At 39.4% G+C, this 24,594-nt stretch overlaps 1 protein-coding gene across 4 annotated transcripts; it reads right to left on the bottom strand.

The window, feature by feature from the left end:
* Window positions 1-11,570: 11,570 nt before the first annotated feature.
* On the bottom strand, window positions 11,571-24,331 carry LOC149718200 (influenza virus NS1A-binding protein homolog). 4 transcript variants are annotated; one of them, XM_089871350.1, is made up of 11 exons: window positions 20,730-20,827; window positions 20,501-20,643; window positions 19,575-19,935; window positions 18,840-19,038; window positions 18,563-18,742; window positions 18,167-18,467; window positions 17,787-18,002; window positions 16,897-17,142; window positions 14,277-14,402; window positions 13,971-14,144; window positions 11,571-12,778 (listed from the first exon to the last, which is right to left on the bottom strand). In XM_089871350.1, exons 2-11 carry the CDS (start codon window positions 20,526-20,528, stop codon window positions 12,477-12,479), a joined length of 2,133 nt encoding a protein of 710 aa, XP_089727476.1. In that variant the 5' UTR covers window positions 20,529-20,643; window positions 20,730-20,827; the 3' UTR covers window positions 11,571-12,476. The 4 variants fall into 4 exon arrangements, 3 of the variants coding, with proteins under 3 accessions (XP_089727476.1, XP_089727477.1, XP_089727478.1); XR_016384338.1 differs by lacking the exon at window positions 11,571-12,778 and adding an exon at window positions 15,834-15,885 and having other exon boundaries at window positions 14,004-14,144; window positions 20,730-20,838; XM_089871351.1 differs by lacking the exons at window positions 20,501-20,643; window positions 20,730-20,827 and adding an exon at window positions 23,754-24,331.
* Between the last annotated feature and the right edge of the window lie 263 nt (window positions 24,332-24,594).

Below are 24,594 nucleotides of genomic sequence, written 5' to 3'. Positions count from 1 at the left end.
AGCTAAACGAAGCTAAACGAAGATAAACGAAGCTAAAAGAAGCTAAACGAAGCTAAAAGAAGCTAAACGAAGCTAAACGAAGCTAAACGAAGCTAAAAGAAGCTAAACGAAGCTAAAAGAAGCTAAAAGAAGCTAAACGAAGCTAAAAGAAGCTAAACGAAGCTAAAAGAAGCTAAACGAAGCTAAACGAAGCTAAACGAAGCTAAACGAAGCTAAAAGAAGCTAATCGAAGCTAAACGAAGCTAATCGAAGCTAAACGAAGCTAAAAGAAGCTAAACGAAGCTAAAAGAAGCTAAACGAAGCTAAAAGAAGCTAAACGAAGCTAAACGAAGCTAAAAGAAGCTAAACGAAGCTAAACGAAGCTAATCGAAGCTAAACGAAGCTAAACGAAGCTAAAAGAAGCTAAACGAAGCTAAACGAAGATAAACGAAGCCAAAAGAAGCTAAACGAAGCTAAAAGAAGCTAAACGAAGCTAAACGAAGCTAAACGAAGCTAAAAGAAGCTAAACGAAGCTAAAAGAAGCTAAAAGAAGCTAAAAGAAGCTAAACGAAGCTAAAAGAAGCTAAACGAAGCTAAAAGAAGCTAAACGAAGCTAAACGAAGCTAAAAGAAGCTAAACGAAGCTAAACGAAGCTAATCGAAGCTAAACGAAGCTAAAAGAAGCTAAACGAAGCTAAAAGAAGCTAAACGAAGCTAAAAGAAGCTAAACGAAGCTAAACGAAGCTAAAAGAAGCTAAACGAAGCTAAACGAAGCTAAACGAAGCTAAACGAAGTTAAACGAAGCTAAACGAAGCTAAACGAAGCTAAAGCCACTCTAAGCTTAGCTTAGCTTAGCTTAGCATAGCATAGCTTAGCTTAGCATAGCATAGCGTAGCATAGCTTAGCTTAGCTTAGCTTAGCATAGCATAGCATAGCTTAGCTTAGCTTAGCTTAGCATAGCTTAGCATAGCATAGCTTAGCTTAGCTTAGCTTAGCATAGCTTAGCTTAGCATAGCATAGCGTAGCTTAGCGTAGCTTAGCGTAGCTTAGCATAGCTTAGCATAGCTTAGCTTAGCTTAGCATAGCTTAGCTTAGCATAGCATAGCATAGCTTAGCTTAGCTTAGCATAGCTTAGCATAGCATAGCTTAGCTTAGCTTAGCATAGCATAGCATAGCTTAGCATAGCTTAGCTTAGCATAGCATAGCTTAGCATAGCATAGCTTAGCATATCATAGCATAGCTTAGCATAGCTTAGCATAGCTTAGCATAGCATAGCATAGCTTAGCATAGCATAGCATAGCATAGCATTGCATAGCATTGCATAGCATAGCATAGCATAGCTTAGCATAGCTTAGCTTAGCTTAGCTTAGCATAGCTTAGCATAGCATAGCATAGCTTAGCTTAGCTTAGCATAGCTTAGCTTAGCTTAGCTTAGCATAGCTTAGCTTAGCATAGCTTAGCTTAGCATAGCATAGCATAGCATAGCTTAGCTTAGCATAGCATAGCATAGCTTAGCTTAGCTTAGCATAGCATAGCATAGCTTAGCTTAGCATAGCTTAGCTTATCTTAGCTTAAACCACTCTAGCCACTCTAGCTGTAACATTATCATATTGTATTTCGCGGTCACTCCTAAAGGACCAAAGTTAAAGAGATGGCGCTGACGTCTCTATGAATGTAACAAGAGGATTGCACAAGATGATGCAACAGCAGTAGCGATGCGTAGTTAGCACGTCTCGGTTCACTCAATAAACTAGTTAGTTATTAATGTCAAGACTAATTATTTCGTATGACTAATTAAGCATACTAGACTCGTAAGAAGTTAACGATACATGGTGTAACCCGAAGAAACACGAGGTTCACGAGCGACAAGTTTTCCGGTGGCGATTGCAGCTAGAAGGCGAAACAATCGAACAGTATGTCACAGATTTACGACTAAAGGCCAAATCTTGCGGTTTCCCAGATGAAGAAAATATGATTCGGGATCAAGTTATTACTGGCATACGGGACACGAAACTACGGAAGCTGATCCTGGCGGAAGAATCCTCTGCCTTGACCCTTGCTAAAGTTATAACCATTTGCCAAGCGTCAGAAACTTTGGAAACTCAAATGCGTACTTGGGGTGAGAATGTTGCAACATATGACCCTAATAAGGAGTACATAGAAACAATCCAGCATCGGAAGCAAAAGAGCAAGACTAAACCGACTGGGGCACAGCAAAAGGCACCTATGATAGTCCGGCAGCCCCAGCACGCTCCACGTTCTGCGAAAAACATGATGCTTTCGTGTTATCGGTGTCTAGGCACACACGAACGAAACAAATGTCCGGCATATGGTCAAATATGTACTTATTGCCAGGGTAAGAACCATTATGCACGAGCTTGTCGTCAAGCCAAACGGGAGAACCACTCAGTCAATATCGTCACCAGCGTTGACAGTGACAGCGATGAGTACATCTTGGGTATTCGCGATTGGACAATACAGGGCCTAGTAGGGAACGTAATGGTTCCGTTTAAAGTCGATACGGGTGCACAAACCAATCTGCTTCCTCTCAGCTACTATAAACAGCTCGATCCAATACCGCAGACTACGGAGTACACGAAGACAGTTACAAGTTATATGGGAGAGATAATTCCAACGTACGGCGTCATTCGTTTACCTATCCAAGTGGGTACCGTCCGAGTATTAACAAAGCTTGTGATTGGACCGGATAATAACAAACCAATTCTGGGGCTACGCACCTGCACCACTCTGGGGTTAGTAAACCCTAATAGAAGTTTAGAGAAGGTGGAAACGGTAGACGCAAAAGCTCACATTCCTGATGCAGAGTTCAAAAGAAACCTACTGGCCCATTATGGCAAGTTATTCACGGGCATAGGATGTTTACCAACAACTTGTAAAATCAAGCTTACCCCAGATGCCATACCGGTTATTACTCCCCCAAGACGAATACCGTTTGCAATGAAGGAACGACTCAAGCAAGAGTTGGAAAGTTTAGAGAGTCAGGATATCATCAGAAAGGTCGACGAGCCCACAGAGTGGGTCAGTCCGTTAGTAATCATCGAGAAGGGAAAGAAAAAAGGCCAAGGAGCCACCCCCGACAACCGTTTAAGAATCTGCCTAGACCCGCAGCGCTTAAATGAGCACATTTGTCGAGAACATTACCCTATTCCAACGAAGGAGGAGATAGAGGCAGAGCTGTCCGGTGCAGCCTACTTTTCGAAGTTAGACGCAGCATCTGGATTCTACCAGATACCATTGCACAAGGAAAGTGAGTTACTCACCACTTTCAATACTCCCTTTGGGCGCTATTGTTTTAGGCGGATGCCCTTTGGCATAGCCTCTGCCCCGGAAATATTCTTCAAAGCCTTCCGCCAAGTGTTGGAACCGGTGAAAGGAGCAAGACCTATACATGATGACGTTTTGGTCTGGGGTAAAACTCTGGAAGAACATGATCGCAACCTGCATAATGCTTTAGCCACATTAGAAGCTGCCAATGCTACGCTCAACCCTGATAAATGCATTTTCCGAGCGACTACCGTAACCTATATGGGTGAAATCATATCCAAAGAAGGAATGCGGCCGGATCCAAATAAAGTCGAGGCCATAGCAAGCATGCCTACTCCTCGAACCAGGGCCGAAGTACAACGGGCGTTGGGTGTCGTAAACTATGTGGGCAAGTTTGTTCCAAATTTGTCAGCCCATACCGTACATTTACGATCATTTCTGAAGCACGATCAAGAGCCACAATGGGCCGCAGAACATGACACAGAGTGGAAACGGATTCAGACGATACTGATGAGTGACCCCGTTCTCCAGTACTACGACCTCTCCAGAAAAACAAAGGTCTCAACAGACGCATCCCAACATGGTCTAGGGGCAGTCCTCCTACAACAGCATGGAGAACAATGGAAGCCTGTGGCTTATGCATCTCGGGCTCTGACAGACGCAGAAACCAGATATGCCCAAATAGAAAAGGAGAGCTTGGGGCTAGTGTTTGGGTGCAAGAAATTTCATAATTACATATATGGAAAGGACGTCGTACTCGAGACCGACCACAAACCACTGTTAGCGATGTCGAAACGACCACTAGCGGACATCCCTCCTCGTTTGCAAAGATTGTTCTTCTCACTGACAAAATACCAGTACAAAATGGAGTACAAACCGGGTAAAGACCTAATCGTCGCCGATGCTTTATCACGAGCTACCTTACCTTGTCAGCCAGCAGATCGGGAGTGGCATGATGCAACCCAAGTACACGTAAGCTCGATAGTCAAGCTCTTGCCGGTTACAAACGAGTTAGTAGACCAACTCAGAAGCGAGACAGCGAAAGACCCAGTCTTGACCCGCCTCAAAGTCTTAATGAGTACCGGCTGGAAATCTAGTTGTGACGTAACAGCGGCTTATGGTTCTGTTCAGTCAGACCTCACGGAAGTGGATGGCTTAGTCCTCAAGGGACATCGGATCGTCGTACCAACACGGTTGCGTCCAACTATGCTTCAATACATTCATGACGGACATCTGGGCATCGAGAAATGTCGCCGACGAGCCCGTCAATCGGTATATTGGCCTAATATGAATTCAGACATAGAGCGCAAATGCAAGTCTTGCGCTACCTGCAATCAACTACAATATACGCCTCCGCATGAACCACTTACGATGCGTGACGTTCCTCAACAACCATGGGAAAGAGTAGGAACCGACCTCTTCTCTCAAAACGGGCAAAACTACATTGCTGTGTACGATGCGTATTCAAACTATATAGAAGTTGACGCACTTGGCTCTACCACGGCTGGTTCCGTTATAAGGAGTCTTAAGAAGATTTTTGCGCGTCACGGCATTCCTCAGGAGTTGTTATCCGATAACATGCCTTTTGACTCTCACGAGTTTCGACAGTTTGCTAGAGAGTATGGGTTCCGCTCAACCAAGTCAAGCCCAAACTACCCCAGATCAAACGGGTTAGCAGAAAAGGGGGTCCAGATTGCCAAACGTCTCATGAAAAAAGCACAAGCGTCTGGTTGCGATTATGAACTCGGTCTTCTGAGCTACCGCAACACTCCTCTGGACCATGGCAAATCGCCAGCCCAGCTCTTAATGGGTCGTTCTCTCCGAACGCGTTTACCCGTAGTCAACTTCCCGTCAAGTGGGAAAACAGTTCAGAAGCATAAGCAGCCAACTACGGGAAGAAATCTGCGTCCACTGAAGAAGGGCGACATAATACGAATTAAAAATCCGGATAACACGGCGTGGGTACGTAAAGGACGTGTCCTTAACCAGGTCGCACACCGTTCCTATAAACTGCAACTGGATGATGGCGCCATATTGAGGCGTAACAGACATCAAATCCTACGAACCGAAGAAACCGGTCTCCCAGGGGACGATGTGAAACCTGTGGTTAAAACAGAGACGTCGCCCACCAACGAACAGTTTCACGCTAGTCCAAATTTTGCGACTCCTGTTCCAGTAGCGACTACCCCCTCGACAGTGCCACGGGTGTCCAGTCCACCTGTTACGGTCCGCCGTTCTAGTCGGGTCAGAAAGGTCCCTCACAGGCTTGATCTCTAGTTCAAGTTCAAACATCGAAATAACTTTTGTTTTTTTTCTGTTTAGTTTTTTTATCATTATAGTTGTTTATTAATCAGTATCTTTAACCACCTTCAGTGGGTCATAACTTGTTCAAAATAAAAAAAGAAAAAAAAAAAGGAAAGATGTAACATTATCATATTGTATTTCGCGGTCACTCCTAAAGGACCAAAGTTAAAGAGATGGCGCTGACGTCTCTATGAATGTAACAAGAGGATTGCACAAGATGATGCAACAGCAGTAGCGATGCGTAGTTAGCACGTCTCGGTTCACTCAATAAACTAGTTAGTTATTAATGTCAAGACTAATTATTTCGTATGACTAATTAAGCATACTAGACTCGTAAGAAGTTAACGATACAAGCCACTCTATAACACTCTAAACCAATCTAGCCACTCTAAACCACTCTAGCCACTCCAAGCCACTCTAAACCACTCTAGCCACTCTAAATCACTCTAAAGCACTCTAAAGCACTCTAAACCACTCTAAAGCACTCTAAATCACTCTAAAGCACTCTAAGCCACTCTAAGCCACTCTAAACCACTCTAAACCACTCTAAGCCACTCTAAACCACTCTAAGCCACTCTAAGCCACTCTAAACCACTCTAAACCACTCTAAGCCACTCTAAACCACTCTAAGCCACTCTAAACCACTCTAAGCCACTCTAGCCACTCTAAACCACTCTAGCCACTCTAAGCCACTCTAAGCCACTCTAAACCACTCTAAACTACTCTAAACCACTAGGTAGAGATAGATAGATGGATAGATAGATAGATAGATAGATAGATAGATAGAGAGAGATAGAGATAGAGATAGATAGAGATAGAGAGATATAGAGAGATAGAGATGGATAGAGATAGAGAGATAGAGAGACAGAGATATAGAGAGATATAGAGAGAGATAGCTAGAGATGGAGAGAGATAGATAGAGATAGATATAGAGAGAGATAGAGCGATATAAAGATATAGATAGATAGAGATAGATATAGAGAGAGATAGAGATAGATAGATAGATATATAGAGAGAGATAGAGCGATATTAATATATAGATAGATAGATAGATAGATAGAGATAGAGATATAGAGAGATATAGAGAGAGATAGAGATAGATAGAGATAGATAGATAGAGATATAGAGAGATATAGAGAGATAGAGATAGATAGAGAGAGAGATGTAGAGAGATATAGAGAGAGATAGAGATAGAGAGATATAGAGAGAGATAGATATATATAGAAATAGATAGAGATAGATAGAGATAGATAGAGAGAGAGAGAGATAGAGATAGATAGAAATAGATAGAGATAGATAGAGAGATAGAGATAGATATAGATATAGATAGAGAGATATAGATAGAGATAGATAGAGATAAAGATATAGATAGATAGATAGAGATAGCGAGGTAGAGAGATAGATAGAGATAGAGAGATAGAGAGGTAGAGAGGTAGAGAGAGAGATAGAGAGGTAGAGAGATAGATAGAGATATAGATAGAGATACAGATAGAGAGATATAGATAGAGATAGAGAGATATAGATAGAGATAAAGATATAGATAGATAGATAGAGATAGAGGTAGAGAGATAGATAGAGATAGAGAGATAGAGAGGTAGAGAGAGATAGAGAGAGATAGAGAGGTAGAGAGAGATAGAGAGGTAGAGAGAGATAGAGAGGTAGAGAGAGAGATAGAGAGGTAGAGAGAGATAGAGAGGTAGAGAGATAGATAGAGATAGATAGATATATAGAGAGATAGATAGAGATAGATAGATATATAGAGAGATAGAGAGAGAAAGATAGAGATAGATAGAGAAAGATAGAGATAGATAGAGAAAGATAGAGATAGAGATGGATAGAGAGAGAGATAGATATACAGGGTGTTTGTGAAAGGTCCATCAATAATGAAAGGGCGTATTTATTGGGCCATTTTGAGTCGAAAATGTTCTATGACATTTTTCCGTTCGGGCCACTGTTTTCAAGTTATGATTGGAGTAATTTACGGATGACCCCTTAAATTTAATTAAGAAATTGAAAGACAGCGCTAATTTAATGAAGGGGTCATCCCTAAAATATTCAAATCATAACTCGAAAACCGTGGCTCGGACGGCAAAATGTCATAGAACATTTTCGACTCAAAATGGCCCAATAAATACGCCCTTTCATTATTGATGGACTTTTCACAAACACCCTGTAGATAGAGAGAGAGAGATATAGAGAGATAGAGATAGATAGAGATGGATATAGATAGATAGAGATAGATAGATAGAGATAGATATAGATAGATAGAGATAGATAGAGATAGATATATAGAGATAGATAGAGATAGGTATATAGAGATAGATATATAGAGATAGATCGAGATAGATATATAGAGATAGATATATAGAGATAGATCGAGATAGATATATAGAGATAGATCGAGATAGATATATAGAGATAGATCGAGATAGATATATAGAGATAGATCGAGATAGATATATAGAGATAGATCGAGATAGATATATAGAGATAGATCGAGATAGAGAGAGATAGAGATAGAGAGAGAGATAGATAGAGAGATAGATAGAGATAGAGATATAGATAGAGATAGATCGAGATAGATATATAGAGATAGATCGAGATAGATATATAGAGATAGATCGAGATAGATATATAGAGATAGATCGAGATAGAGAGAGAGATAGAGAGAGAGATAGAGAGAGATAGATAGAGAGATAGATAGAGATAGAGATATAAATAGAGATAGAGATATAGATAGATAGATAGAGATAGATAGATAGAGATAGAGATATAGATAGAGCTAGATAGATAGAGATATAGATAGATATAGATAGATAGAGATAGATAGATATAGATAGATAGAGATAGATAGATAGAGGTAGACAGAGATAGATAGAGATAAATAGATAGAGATAGATATAGATAGATAGAGATAGACAGAGATAGAGAGAGATAGACAGAGATAGATAGATAGAGAGAGATATAGAGATAGATAGATAGATAGAGAGAGAGAGAGAGAGAGAGAGAGAGAGAGAGAGAGAGAGAGAGAGAGATAGAGATAGAGAGAGAGAGAGAGAGATAGAGATAGAGAGATACATAGAGAGATGGATAGATAGATAGATAGATAGAGAGAGATATAGATAGAGATTTAGATAGAGAGAGATATAGAGATAGATAGAGAGAGATATAGAGATAGATAGATAGAGAGAGAGATAGATAGAGAGAGAGAGATAGAGATAGATAGATAGAGAGATAGATAGATAGATAGATAGATAGATAGAGAGATAGATAGATAGAGAGATAGATAGATAGATAGATAGATAGATAGATAGATAGAGAGATAGATAGATAGATAGATAGATAGAGAGATAGATAGATAGATAGATAGAGAGAGAGATATAGATAGAGAGATAGATAGAGAGAGATAGATAGAGAGAGATATAGAGATAGATAGATAGAGAGAGATATAGAGAGAGAGATAGATAGAGAGAGAGAGATAGAGATAGATAGAGAGATAGATAGATAGATAGATAGATAGATAGATAGAGAGATAGAGAGATAGATAGATAGAGAGATAGATAGATAGATAGATAGAGAGATAGATAGATAGATAGATAGAGAGATAGATGTTTTTTTTGTTTTTACAAAACTATTTTTATTATGTCAATTTACAAGGAAATCAATAATTTAGACAAGAGAATAATTTAATTTAATTGGAATGGTTAAGGGGGAAAAGGCACTGGAATTTTAAAACGGTTCGTCAAGCCGTGAACGTGGAGAAAATTTTGTGGGTCGGAAGAGCGCGAATGTAATGTGACGATACGGCTAACAATAATTCTGTGATGTTTTCGGGTTAAGTTTCGTACAAGGGAGTCAAACTCACTGGGTTCAAACACTAGGTTCGGGGTTTTGCTGTAAAGTTCATAGAAGATGCGCCGTAATAGGAGGAAAGCCAAGTTACATACATCATGACCTCGACCGCGGGCCAGAAGCCATGTGTCGGCCATGTCGTGAAGATGGGCTCGCGCAGACGATATCCATCTAAGGACGTGTGAGCTTACCGCTTCAAAAAGAGGACACGTGAGATAGATGTGGTCTAAGGTGCCTATTGCAGGGCAAAAAGGGCAGGAAGGAGTGACGTAGTCATTATGGAGGTGAACTAGACGCGCAGGGCATGGAAGGCTACCATGCAGGAGCCTCCATTGAAGCCCGTTTTCCATTCGGGTGGAGAAAAGGGAGAAACGGGATGGGCGCCAAAGATCCGCTCGCCTACGAAGGAGTAAAAACTCATCTAAGCATGGAGGGGTGACGGGTGCTGGTGGAGAGACATTAAAATGGACTAAAAATTGGTAAATAGATCTCGTAACAGAGAAATCCGACAGGTCTACACTACAAGTTCCGAAGTAAAGGTTGGCGTTAAGCGAGTATGACGGTGTGGAAGACCCCCCGAAAATATAACCATGAATAACCCCATAATCATCGAAAATGGTGGGAAAGGTGGTGATAACCGTTGTCTTAATTAGGTCGAAGGTTTTAAGAAGAAAGCGCGAAGGGCGATCAACCGTAATGGCAGTTTCTAACGTGTGCCAGCGTAGAGTGCGATGATTAATGAAGTCACCAATGGTTCGTAGACCAGCAGTCATTAGACGTGAGTGTAGCGAACCAAGAAGCGGTTCACCATCCTTATCTTGGACAAAACGGTTGTCAAAAACTTTGATGGAAAAAACCGTAATACGATCGCATAGGTTGAGCGAAAGATGAATGGGGGAGGAGAACCACGTTTTTAGACAAGTACCATAAAAGGGAACGGGGGCAGTCGGGAGGTTCGGAATTTCAAAAAAGGTCGTAAGATCGTGGAAGGCCGGGAAATGGCTCCGAAGAACCGCAAAGGCGACGCTACAATGAGGTGTCAAAACTGGATCCCCACGGAGAAGATCAGCCGCCTGGGCAAGACGGAAAGCACGGACCTTCATCGTAACGTCAACTAGGCCCAAACCACCGCACCGTTTGTCGAGGGTTAGTTTTTTCAAATGTACCCAATGAACGCCATCCCAGAGGAAATGAGTGAGTCGTTGTTGAACGGTCGTAAGAAAGTCAGAGGGCGGATCTAGTATTTTAAGTCTATGCCATAAAATTGATGACGCGAGTTGATTTAAGATCAAAACACGACCGTAAATGGAACATAAGTGTCGTAGTCTATACCACCTACCCAGTGTGCGTTGAAGGCGGGTTAAGAGATCGGGCCAGTTGTTATTTTCATATTCTGGGTCATTGCCAAGGAAGACTCCGAGGAACTTACCGCCGTCGGAGCGCCAAGGAATGTCCAGAGGTTTATCAATACGAGTTTTCCACGAACCACACCAAAGGCCGAAAGATTTGGTGAAGTTAACGGAAGCTCCAGAGACCCGGCAGTAGAGCTCTAAAGCTTCACGTAGAAGCGGGAAATCATTGGCAGACCGTACGAAAACATTTAGGTCGTCAGCATAGGACGTGTAGGTATGTCTCATATGTGACAAATAGTGGTTTTTGGTGAGACTCCGTTGGATCGTCGAGAGCAGCGGTTCAATCGCGAGGGAGAAAAGGAGTCCTGATAAGGGGCAGCCTTGTCTTATACCTCGGTTAAAAGAGACGGGTGAGGAAACCGAGTTATTTACCCGAACTCTAAAGAACGCGTCAGAATAGAGGTAGATAGATAGAGAGATAGATAGATAGAGAGATAGATAGATAGAGAGATAGATAGAGAGAGATAGATAGATAGATAGATAGAGAGATAGAGAGATAGATAGAGAGAGAGATAGAGAGAGATAAAGAGAGAGATAGAGAGAGATAGAGATAGAGATAGAGAGAGAGAGAGAGAGAGAGAGAGAGAGAGAGAGAGAGAGAGAGAGAGAGAGAGAGAGAGAGAGAGAGAGAGAGAGAGAGAGAGATAGATAATAAACAGCATAAAAGCAGAATAAGCAGCATAAAATGAGATTAAAACGGCACAAAACCAGACAGATAAAAGCAAAGAACGACACGTGGTTGTAATTGTTTCCACATTCAGAGATGACTCGTGTTTATTAATGACATTTCGCTGCTTTTATATTATAATACAAAACCACCAGTCACGGTACCAATTATTATTATTATTATTTTGTACATATTTAGAAAAATATGGTCACAGTCTAGACAGAGTATTATCATCAATCATTATTATTATTAATCGTTTTTTTTTATAAAATAGGTCCCGCGACAAAAAAACTTAAAATTGGAATTTCATTTTTAAGTTTCCTTTGTTTGTTTGTTTGTTTGTTTGTTTATTTATTTTCTCCGCACCACTTAGGTTTGTTTGTTTGTTTTAAAGTATTTTTTTATGGAATGCCAACTATAATAAAAATGTCCTAATTCATAAATTCTAACACTAATCATTATTTCAAATTTTTAACGAAAATGTCTACGAAAATATTCTTCACCGAATATTAAAATTAAAAAGTTCAATAATTATTCACGAAGTAAGTTTAAAACAGAAGCATTTAAAATTAACCACGCACTACAAACAAATAAACATTACTTTTGTATACTGTAATACGACTCGTTATCTGGCCTATTTTTGGTCTAAAACTTTATATTTTCACGTCAAATTCCGTGCGATTATCGAACTAGTGTTAATGCCTCTGTTTAACTTAATTAATTATTTTTAATATCGGAAAATATTAACGAGTTATTAAAGAAGGGTTTGGGGGGAGGGGGGACTCGACATATGACGGGGGGGGGGGAAATAAGGTGTAGGGCGGGGTTTTAATAAATTTGAACTTTAGCACGATTTCCCGCTAAAATAAAACAACGTAAATCGTAAAGAAGGTGGTTGAATTCTAGATTCGATTATACATAGATATATATCTAAAGGTGCTCGATTATTAATAATAATATTAAAAATGACCTCTGACCTTACGAAGAAGAAGAAGAAGAAGAAGGAATGCCATTATGGTTCGCGTCGTCGCCGGTAACGCGCATAACCGAAGTGTTCCAAGCGTTAGCGTTAATGTCCAAATACTCGACCGAATTGAGAAAGGCTTTACCGTTAAAGCCTCCCACCGCGAACAACCGATTACCAACAACAGTTACCCCCACGTTGGCTCTGCAATTCGTCAAGGAAGGACCCGAACGCCAAGCGTTCGTCTCGGGATCGTAGATTTCTGTTGTGCAAAGAGAATGAACTCCGTCGTGCCCTCCAACAACGTACAGTTGACCTGAAAAGAAAATTATTCTTTCGTATTACGCCGAGAGGCTAATTACTCGTAAAAATTCACCCGAGAGGCTAATAACTCTTTCGTATTACGCCGAGAGGCTAATCACTCGTAAAAATTCACCCAAGAGGCTAATAACTCTTTCGTATTACGCCGAGAGGCTAATCACTCGTAAAAATTCACCCGAGAGGCTAATAACTCTTTCGTATTACGCCGAGAGGCTAATCACTCGTAAAAATTCACCCGAGAGGCTAATAACTCTTTCGTGTTACGCCGAGAGGCTAATCACTCGTAAAAATTCACCCGAGAGGCTAATAACTCTTTCGTGTTACGCCGAGAGGCTAATCACTCGTAAAAATTCACCCGAGAGGCTAATAACTCTTTCGTGTTACGCAGAGAGGCTAATCACTCGTAAAAATTCACCGGAGAGGCTAATAACTCTTTCGTGTTACGCCGAGAGGCTAATCACTCGTAAAAATTCACCCGAGAGGCTAATCACTCGTAAAAATTCACCCGAGAGGCTAATCACTCGTAAAAATTCACCCGAGAGGCTAATCACTCGTAAAAATTCACCCGAGAGGCTAATCACTCGTAAAAATTCACCCGAGAGGCTAATCACTCGTAAAAATTCACCCGAGAGGATAACAACTCTTTCGTAACTTTCGTATTACGCCGAGAGGCTAATCACTCTTTTCGTATTACGCTCGTAAAAATTCACCCGAGAGGCTAATCACTCTTTCCGTATTAAACTCGTAAAAATTCACCCGAGAGGCTAATCACTCTTTCCGTATTACGCTCGTAAAAATACACCCGAGAGGCTAATCACTCTTTCCGTATTACGCTCGTAAAAATTCACCCGAGAGGCTAATCACTCTTTCCGTATTACGCTCCTAAAAATTCACCCGAGATGCTAATCACTCTTTCCGTATTACGCTCGTAAAAATTCACCCGAGATGCTAATCACTCTTTCCGTATTACGCTCGTAAAAATACACCCGAGAGGCTAATCACTCTTTCCGTATTACGCTCGTAAAAATTCACCCGAGATGCTAATCACTCTTTCCGTATTAAACTCGTAAAAATACACCCGAGAGGCTAATCACTCTTTTAGTATTACGCTCTTAAAAATTTACCCGAGAGGCTACTCACTCGTCCCTGACTTTAATATTGCTAAGAAAAATAAGTAAAGAAGTTACCTTTGAAAAAAGCAACGCCACATCCACGTCGAGGAATGTTCATGGGTGACACTACCGTCCAAGTATCAGTCGCAGTATCGTATTTCTCAACGGAATTCAAACAACTCCAAGTATCGCAACCACCAATAGCGTAAACGGCTCCGTCAAAAGCAGCCGCACCAGCTTGATATCGACCTATTGAAGAAAAAAAAAAACCATTCCATTCAAATTAAATAATCAAATCAATAAACAATTCATTAATTTAATTCTTAAACTAAATTAAAATCATTATAAGTAAATTAAAGAGCTAATAGTATAATTACTTACCAGTAGAAAGTGGAGCGATCGAAGTCCAAGTAGCCGTTTCGGGATCAAAAACATCGCACCGAGTGATTCCCCTTTGTCCGTTCCATCCGCCAATAACGTAGATTTTTCCATCAAGTTGACAAACACCTGTAAACAAACAAAAACAAAAAATATTTACGCTGTTCTTATAAACATTACAAGACCCAAAAAAAAAACATTTTTTAAAAAAAATTAATCCACCTAAAAAAGCAAAAAATTGTCACTGAATGAAATGAAAAAGTTATATAAACGAATCTTCTACTACTCACGACGGACGCATACCATTAAAGCGTTGCACATATACATAAATTCAGAGGAAATACCCCACCCCCCCTCCCCGTCAATCATTAATTAGCAATTAAATCTTAAAATACTAATTGCAAGGGGGGCGAAATTTATAATTGCAATAAAGACACTTTCATTTTTCGTGTCAGTTAAAAATACGCAAATTTTCTTCAAAAATTTGTGAAACCAACTTCTCCAACCTTTCAACAAACGCTCTGAAGTATGGCATAGGCTTAAAACTACACCCAAGGCTTAATTCTTTGACAAAGGCTTAATTCTTTGACAAAGGCTTAAAATTACGTCAAAGGTTTAAACGTTTGACACAGGATTAAACCTACGCCCAAGGCTTAAATCTTTGACAAAGGATTAAACCTACGCCCAAGGCTTAAATCTTTGACAAAGGATTAAACCTACGCCCAAGGCTTAAATCTTTGACAAAGGATTAAACCTTCGCCCAAGGCTTAAATCTTTGACAAAGGATTAAACCTACGCCCAAGGCTTAAATCTTTGACAAAGGATTAAACCTACGCCCAAGGCTTAAATCTTTGACAAAGGATTAAACCTACGCCCAAGGCTTAAATCTTTGACAAAGGATTAAACCTTCGCCCAAGGCTTAAATCTTTGACAAAGGATTAAACCCACGCCAAAGGCTAAAATCTTTGACAAAGGATTAAACCCACGCCAAAGGCTTAAACTTTTGACAAAGGATTAAACCCACGCCAAAGGCTAAAATCTTCGACAAAGGATTAAACCCACGCCAAAGGCTTAAACTTTTGACAAAGGATTAAACCCACGCCAAAGGCTTAAACGTTTGACAAATCAAAGGGTTAAAAGTTTGGCAAAGGCTTGGATACAAATTTTTGCAGCCAAAATTGCGCAGTTAACTGTGAATTAAGTACTGATAGCGAAAATTAAATTAATTAACCCCAATTAACGTTAAATACGAAAGAAGGGGAAAAGAATTAGAATAAAGATCTGTGAATGACGACGAGTAGGAGAAAGATGAGAGCCATCTTGGAAAAAAGTGACGAACGAGGGTTGAATCCACAACAAGATCAATGACAATCCACCCTGTCCACCCACTGTTGCTTGTGTTGCCTTTTTTAGGGTTGTTTTTTCGGTTGTAAATATAAAGGGTGTTGGTCTGGGTTTGTTTTTTTTTAAGGAAAAGGGGTAAGTTTTGGATATTTTTTGTCTCCACTGAAATTCTTCTTGTGACGAAGAAACTTTTCTCTTTTTCGTTTTTCTACACACCTGAGATTCGATGCGATGACGTAGTAAACGTACCTCTCGAGACTTCGAAGATCTGAAATTGCAGTAAAAAAAACTTATCACTCTTTCCCAAAACGAATCCATTGTTTTTTGTTTTTGTTTTTTTTTGTTTACATAAAAAACAACGCCCTGTTAAAAACATAAAAACAAGAAATAATAAAAAAGACCTTTTTTGTTAAAAGATTTTCCTGTAAGAAAATTGTAATTAAAAAAATGTATTAATGCGCTGATAGCGATAAACACAGTATTATTAATTATTTTTTTTTATTTATGGTAAGCTTAAACGTCTACCAAAATGCTAGTTGAGCTTTGTCTTTAAAAGGCGGGAAAACGATGACCTTCGAACTAGGCCAGGAAAAAATGCGATCACGTGATTTGTGTCTGCTCTTTACAATATTAATATTTAAGTAGACAAAGGCTTAAAAGTAATGCACTTTTAACTAAAAATGCGATTTCAATTAACAATATGCCAAAAAGGGAGCAATATTTAAGTAGGCAAAGGCTTAAAAGTAATGCACTTATTATTATTGCAATATTATTACTCCGTGTTAAGCCTTTCCCCCTTTTAAAGAACTCAAAAAACTCAACTTACAGAAGTTAAATTAAAATGACTAAGCATTATTAGCGTAATTTGGTAAGCCTTGGCTTATTTAATTTTTCAGTCGAAATTAGCGTAGTACTTTTGTTGTTATTTAAAATACTTACTGAAAAATTCTTCAGCGTAAACATTGATCGAGAGAGAGAGAGAGTAGAGAGCGTGCATGCATTTATCTTAAAAGTACACTCGATGGAAATCTGTTAACTGGAATCAACATCTAAGCTCTTTCTCCTTAATTACTTCCGTTAAGTATTAAGTTTGACCCCGCCCCTTAATTTAATTACCTCTTATTAAAAGTACAACAAAGCAATGCGGTCAAAACGAACAAATTGTCAAGTTACGAAAACATCGGGGATATTCATTCACTCATTCATTTCTAAACCAACCACGCCCCCCCCCCTTTCCCTCCGTCCGCCATTTTGAAAGAAATAAAAGTTTTCAACTTACCGGCGTTTGATCTGACGCTGGGAAGGTTTGGGAGTTGTATCCATTTATTCGAAGCTTGATCAAAATATTCGGCCGAGTTGAGTTCCTTGGAACCGTCGCAACCGCCAATAGCGTAAACTTTGCCATCGAGAACGGCAATGTCAAATCGACCACGTGGTACCTTCATGGGTTTCATGGTTGTCCATTTGTTTTCAGTTTCGTCGTAAACTTCGACCGTTTTTAAACATTCGCCGCGATCGTATCCTCCTGTTGATGATAAGTTTCGGGGCAAATGATCAATAAGTTTCGGGGCAAATGATCAATAAGTTTCGGGGCAAATGATCAATAAGTTTCGGGGCAAATGATCAATTAGTTTCGGGGCAAATGATCAATTAGTATCGGGGCAAATGATCAATTAGTTTCGGGGCAAATGATCAATTAGTTTCGGGGCAAATGATCAATTAGTTTCGGGGCAAATGACCAATTAGTTTCGGGGCAAATGATCAATTAGTTTCGGGGCAAATGATCAATTAGTTTCGGGGCAAATGATCAATTAGTTTCGGGGCAAATGATCAATTAGTTTCGGGGCAAATGATCAATAAGTTTCGGGGCAAATGATCAATTAGTTTCGGGGCAAATGATCAATAAGTTTCGGGGCAAATGATCAATAAGTTTCGGGGCAAATGATCAATAAGTTTCGCGCCAAATGATCAATTAGTTTCGCGGCAAATGATCAATAAGTTTCGCGCCAAATGATCAATTAGTTTCGCGGCAAATGATCAATAAGTTTCGGGGCAAATGATCAATAAGTTTCGGGGCAAATGATCAATAAGTTTCGGGGCAAATGAACAATAAGTTTCGCGCTAAATGAACAACACGTTTCGCGGTAAATGATGAGAAAATGTACAAACCACAAACTAAGAGCTTCCCGTTGAAGTCTCCGGTGCCAACAGCACAACGCGGAGAGCTCATGGGCGGAATCAAGGTGTAAATATCGCTCCGTTCGACAGATCCATTTTGAGATTCTCCGGGACTAGTGCTGGCGCTATTAGGCGTATTTAAACGTTGAACGATGGACAAAACCACCATATTACCATCCATAATAGACAATCCTAAAATACTGTTCTCTAAATAAAGAAAATCAAACAAAATAATCACCATTAAGATCACGAATGAAATAATAATCCCAGTAACCACACTTTACAGGCCTAGGCCTTCTGTGGTTTCCTGTAACGTCTGTTACTAAATAAAGTATTATTATTATTATTAATTAATAACCGAGTTTAATTACCTCCGGTAAAAGTAGTCGCGACAATCTTCCAGATTTTTTTCTCGGTGACAACTTCGCCGGTTGTCGCTACAAGGTTAGCGGTCGCTTCATCCACTTCTTCCTGAGTGAACAAAAAATTCCTGGGTTTCGACGGCGTTCCCGAAGCGGAGTTCGAAGAGCTTTTTCCCAAATTCATGGGAGTGGACAATCTTCGGGAGAGTTTCTTATAATCTTGAATCAGTTCCGAATCCTGGCAAGCTCCATTCTCGATATCGTTGCAATCGTGCAACGAATCGTCTTTATGCAAATACAACATGTGAACCTGAAAAAGACCACAAAAGCAAACGTAAAATCCCCCGACTTTCCCAGCAGGATTTCCTCGAAACGTGGTTGCCCTTTAAAAATAATGTTACGAACCTTTTCGGTCAAGAAACCCATTTGGAAACTCTCCTGGCAAGATTGTTTCACCCAATCCAAGACCATTTCGCACAAGTGACTGCTATTGGTCGCTTTCATTTCTTCGCTGGTATTTTGCAAAAGTTCCACTTGAACCTGAGGCAGAGCTAGGAGCTCTTTCCCATTGACCACTTCAGCGATCTGAGACAAAAGAGAAACGACGACCAAACCTTACTTAATTAAAAAATTGTCGTCTATGTTGAATTGGGGGATTCGAATTTGAAGGATAAATAATTACGTTAGCTTTGATGAAGGAGTCGACTTTTTTCAATAGGGAGCGATCCAAACTCAATTCCGGAATGGCTCTAATACCGATGCAATTATCGGGGCTCAAATTGGCGATCAAGTGTTCACCGCATTGATGAGCGGCCGCGTCCATTTTTAACTTTTTGGCCGTCATGTAAATGCTTTTCAATTTTTCAGGCGGTACTTCGAGTCTGAATAGTTAAAAGCAACGCAAAAACTTGCGCGTCAATGTGCGGACTTGCCGACAGTAAATAAATAAATAAAAACTATCGGGGACAATTTAGGCCTAGCTCTCAAAACATGTCTTGAAAATGTAACTTTACAGAATAAATGCATCAGCAACATATTAGCAATAACTATGACCATAGGGGTTTCGTCTGAAAACGAAGTTGGCGACTAAATTGTTTCGGAAATATGTCTAAATATAGCTATCTCAGTTGTGACGTCAGTGCCTAGGTAAAACGTCACGGGAGGCCATGTTTGGTACCGCTTTGGTTCTATGGACAAATAGCTTTGGGCGACGTCACGCTCAGGCTTTTGAGATAGCTCTATTAACGGGAAAAGACCTGTATCTCGCGACCCCTTTGCTTAACCCAACTTGTTTTTCGCGTGTCCTACATCCACAAACACACATGCCACTAACACACAAACACACAAAACAACAACGTAATAGCTACGTTCGCGTTATTATTTTTATAACCAAAATGAATATCAGAACAGAACTGACCTGGATGTGTAAGCGTAATTAACGAGACACTTGAAAGAAACGAGGTCGAAAGTGCCGTTTAATTTGATCTGAGCGACGTGTCCGCTGGGTTGCGATTCTTTGGCGAAGAGGTCCAAGAGATAAGGACTAGCGCTGGCCAAGACCACTCGATGAGCGTGAATTTCGTGAACATCTTGAGTGGATCCCACCTGAAGAATGGCGTCGCAAAATTGTTTACTTTTTCGCAATTTATTCAAATTTTCCAGCGTTTTCATCAAATATTCGTGATCCTCGAAGATCAACATTTTCTCCTTGCTTGAAGATTCTTCCACCGGTTGGGCTTCTTCCATCGTCACAGACATTTCGATAAAACGGCGAATATCTAAATGACAACGTGGATAGAGAAGGGGGGAGCGGAGAGACAAATTTTATAATCAAAAATTTGGGTTTCAATTTTTACTCAAGTGGACTGTGATAAGAGAATTCGGTAGCTGGCAACGAAGTAGATAACACGATAAAAGGTGATGAAAAAATTAACGATTTCTTACATTGAGAAAAAGTAAATTGAAATCTAGCGATTAGTACTGTCTGTAGAAAGGGTTCAGTAAAGGTTCAACGCCATGTCCAAAATACTTTAACTAATTTTGAGCTTAAGTTAATTGTAATTCTAACCCGACTTCTAAGACACAAAATAGAAACTGAACAATAACGATCGAACTAGATTTAAGCGATCAGGAGACGTGGGAGTCTAAAAACATCCCTAGGCACAAAGACACGTCATTAACTACTATTGTTTAGACGTGGACTTTGTAATTCTAAAGAGGGCCAGCAAAAATGTAAATTATTTTTAGCGAACAAATTATGCATTGAACTTAGAAGAAGGCGCCTTGCTTTTAAGTAACAGTGATTACCGAATTACTAATCTTAATTTCACTGCTGGTACATACCATGCGTTCTTCCAGCTATACAATCCATGATTTAAAATCGGGGACCCTTCACTACTCTAGTTTACAGAAGTCAATTCTTCCCTCGACTTAATTCGGTTTCAAATCAATCAAAAATACGTTATCATTTGCGTCAGAACTTCCCACTATTTCGTAATGAATTTGGACTATCTTAACTATCTCCAATTTTTTAAAAAGTCATTCGAGATTCAAGATTAAAGAAAACACTTACAAAGCAAACAATATTTAGCAAAAATTTCATCATTTATTGGTGAAATAAACCAGGGAATCACTAAGGAGATAGACTCGAACTCGCGCTCACAGTCACTAAATAAACTATCATCTCGTTAATAACAAGGGGTCCCAAACTGGTATTTTCTAGACGCCGTGATAATAAACCACGATAAGACACGACCAAGAAGCGATATCTAGTTTACTAAGGAGAAGGTATAAGATGCCTAAGTATTTGCGCGCCATAGTCCCAGTCCCCCTTTCAAAATACAAGGGGGGACGTAAAAGGAGGCCTGGCTATTTCGCCTCTCCTCAGTCGGAAAATACAAGTAATTTTCGTCATTCGCGTCGCGCTAACGTGGTTTTCAAGAACCAATGAGATGCTGGATGTAATTTAGAGGCGGTGATCTACGTTTGGACTGGAGATAAAGCTGGAAATGTGGCGAATTTATACCTTCTCCCTAATAAACTAGATATCGCTTCTTGACACGACTTTGTCAGTCTCACGAACGGGGATTAATTTCCCAATAGATAAACGATAGTTTGCAAAGAATCTGATTTCCACTAGTTCAAAGGACGCGCTTGTTTGACCCTGTTGAACCCCGATAAATATTGGTTGAAAATGGTTCTGATCTATTTAATTTATTGAAGGTGGAATTACCCTTTCCCTATGATAGGGATGCCAGATTGAAAACCTTCAACCCGCCAAAATCAAATTGGAAACAAGCCCAAAAAACCGCCAATCGGTGTTTCGAAAAGAAGCCCAAAAACTGGCTAAGATCTAAACTATCCAGCCCAAAAACAAGCCAAAAATTTATCGTGAAAATTTGAAATTAGTTTTTTTAGAAATTTTAATGCAAATTCTATACTGACACCATTTTTAAAACGCAAAACAAAATGAAATCATTTGATTTAATCATGAATTATAAGCCGCTCAAAAGGTTTGACAGCACCATTTGTCAGTTTTTTGGGCATTCTAATGATCTTCCCCTATTGGCGGTATTTTAAGTACAGAAAGCCAAAGAAAAACCCCGACAAGCCCAATTTCCAGCCAACAGCCAACCCTTTTATTTCAAGCCAATATTTTTGAGAAGAAGCCCAATTGGCGGCTTTCCAGCCCAATATGGCAACCCTGTCCCTATCCTGGGGTTTTGCAATTAGCAAATGTTTGAAAATACGTCAGGGTTGCCACAATGTACAATCAAAAGATCAGGGACTTTTATTTTAGCGGGGGAAATTTCTTGCATTGAAAGTTGCAACATCAAACACGTGTTCAATACAATAAATACGTTCTAAAGCAAAGTTATAAACAATAATACTCTGAAAAATATATTGTAAACATTGACAACTCGCTATTGGTCTCCCTAAAAAGGTCAGGGAAACCCTGGAGAAGTCAGGGAATTCCATTCTGAAAATGTTGTGGCAACCCTGATATGATTACAAATGAAATTTCTAGCTCACTTTGAGAATTAGATTCAGCTGAATTAAGACGTGTGGTAAAATTACCAGGTGATTTTAATCCAGTGTTAGTTGGGCTTGAAGCCAGAAAAACGTTTACCTAACCTAACTGTTATCGAAAGAACTAAAGTAATATCTGTTATTTCAACCTTCTCGATATCTATTTTTGTAAAGCCTATGATCGTTAGAGGATAATCCTATTTTTTTCTCCAGTAAGATTTTTACAACTACCTTAGACTCACTCGCGTCGCGTGTCTAACGCGATATAAAAATGGTGTGGGTCACTAACATTATCAGGGTGTTATAACTCTGGTTCTATAAGAGATACGGCGATATCCTTTGAGTATGTGATAGCTACACTTCTTCCCTTTCCAACGATACTAAATACTTGAGGTTACAACAATCAGGGTCCGAGTAATTAAGCAAAATAGCAAAAAATCGCGTTAATTCTTCTCATATAGAGTGGTACTGAGAGGGGAGGAGCTACGGGAACGTGACGTCAATATTGGGGGTCTAAATTGTATGGCTTAAGCCAAAACCGAGGTAAGAGATAGGAGGGTGTGACGTCACGAGAAAATTCGTGGTAACAGACTATAAAACCTTATTGACAACTCAACTTTGGAACGTTGTAACTCCAGTTATGTAAGACATACAGGGATATTCTATGACTATGACTGTAATTGTCCTACTTTTCCCTCTTGCAAATATGCAAATATGCAAATATGCAAATTGCAAAACACTTCAGGTGATTGCCTTTCTTAACACTTAATTTCTCAAATTCTCATAAGAAAAGCTACCACTAACATACTGTGCAGTTTCAAAACCCTTTTTATAAACCCCAAGTACATTTAAGGGGACATTTTGAGAAGTATCCTATCCCTCTGCTCAAACCCAGTACAGATAGTAGGTGAGTCTTTACAGAGAAGAGGTAAAAATAATGAATAATCAATAATGAAAGTTTATTTTACCCATATGTGGATCATAGACATAAAGACTCATAATTGATTTTTTACGAGCAAAATGATGAGTGAAATAAGATCGATTTTTTATTATCCCTTAAAATTACTGTATCACTTGTAAAATGACTATGGCACTACCTTCAATACCGCATTTTCATTAAGTCTGTAAGTGTACCGGTAGTTTTCTACAAGAGCTAGAGGTTTTTCTAAACAGATGTTTAAACGCGTTTCACCTTGTGATACACTAACACTGACTCTATATTCATAAATAAATGTAATTGAAGGTCATAATTTTCATGGTTTATGATGATATGTCTAGTTTATATAACAATGATGTATGATGTATGATTGAACAAAATATGATTAAGTTAAATTAACTAAAATTTTAAAAAATTATCCCCTTTTATTTCGAAAAAAACACGATTTTTATCGCCTAGTAAACCAGAGACAGCTAGCTACTGAATGAGTTTGCAAGTTTGTAAGTTTGTAAAACGTAGATAATACTTTAAAGGTCAGAGATTAGTTTAAATTCAAAAATAATTGATGTCAATTCCCCATTATGGCTTCATCACGCGATTGAATATATAATAAATGGAAAATTAACTTACATTTGTTATTTCCAATGAGCAATGAAGGTTCCTTATGGTTTTAGCGATGAGCTGAGTTAGAATTGTTCCTTATCAATCACCACAACTAGACGAATAGTTGAATAACTTTAAACGGGTCTTGGTGTAGATTAGGGCTTAAGAAAAGCGTCAGAGTCGATTATTAAAGATGATATGAAAATCTGGTAGGCCCCAATGTCATAAAATCCTTATCGGTGAACTTCGAACATTGAAAAAGTTCATCTTTGCAAACAAGATATTATTATCTCAGGCCTTGGTCCGTTCGTATCCCTCGTTGGAGAGAAATGTTTTTGGAATGATCTCTTTTCCGATACTTTAAAGCGTTCTCAGATGGCAATATTCATAACGAAAGGACTGTGTCTTATTAATAATTACTACACAAAAAGATACCGGTAGTTTTATCGCTAACACGCAATGGGTTAGAATTTAACGGGGTCACAAAATAGACCGACTCGCTCGCTCGCAATCGCAATCGTTTTTCCTGGAAATTAGGCCTTGGCTTGGCCAATGCGTCAAAAATGCCCGAAGCCGAATCCGAAAACGTGACTAATTACACAACCCGCGCTAGTACACTGACGAACGCTGACCCGGGTTGCGTGATCGAGTTAAGAGTGTTCCGTGTATTAAACCGGAATTAACCGATTCAGAATCGGTCGCTTCTTCAATACAACAGAGAAAATAGAACTGGCATAGAAAGTAGTTGTTAAGACAAAAATAAAGCGTTCTTTCTCCGTTTATGGTTTATTTACTTATTTATTTATTTATTTATTTATTTGAATCTGTTGTTCACAAAGTCAACAATGTGACGTATGTGTGAACATCG

The sequence above is a fragment of the Phalangium opilio genome, unplaced genomic scaffold (genome assembly GCF_054372755.1).
Source record: "Phalangium opilio isolate 3A_F unplaced genomic scaffold, DU_Popi_V2 ptg000002l_1, whole genome shotgun sequence".
NCBI lineage: Eukaryota > Metazoa > Arthropoda > Arachnida > Opiliones > Phalangiidae > Phalangium > Phalangium opilio.
This window is presented reverse-complemented; position numbering and strand designations above follow the sequence as displayed.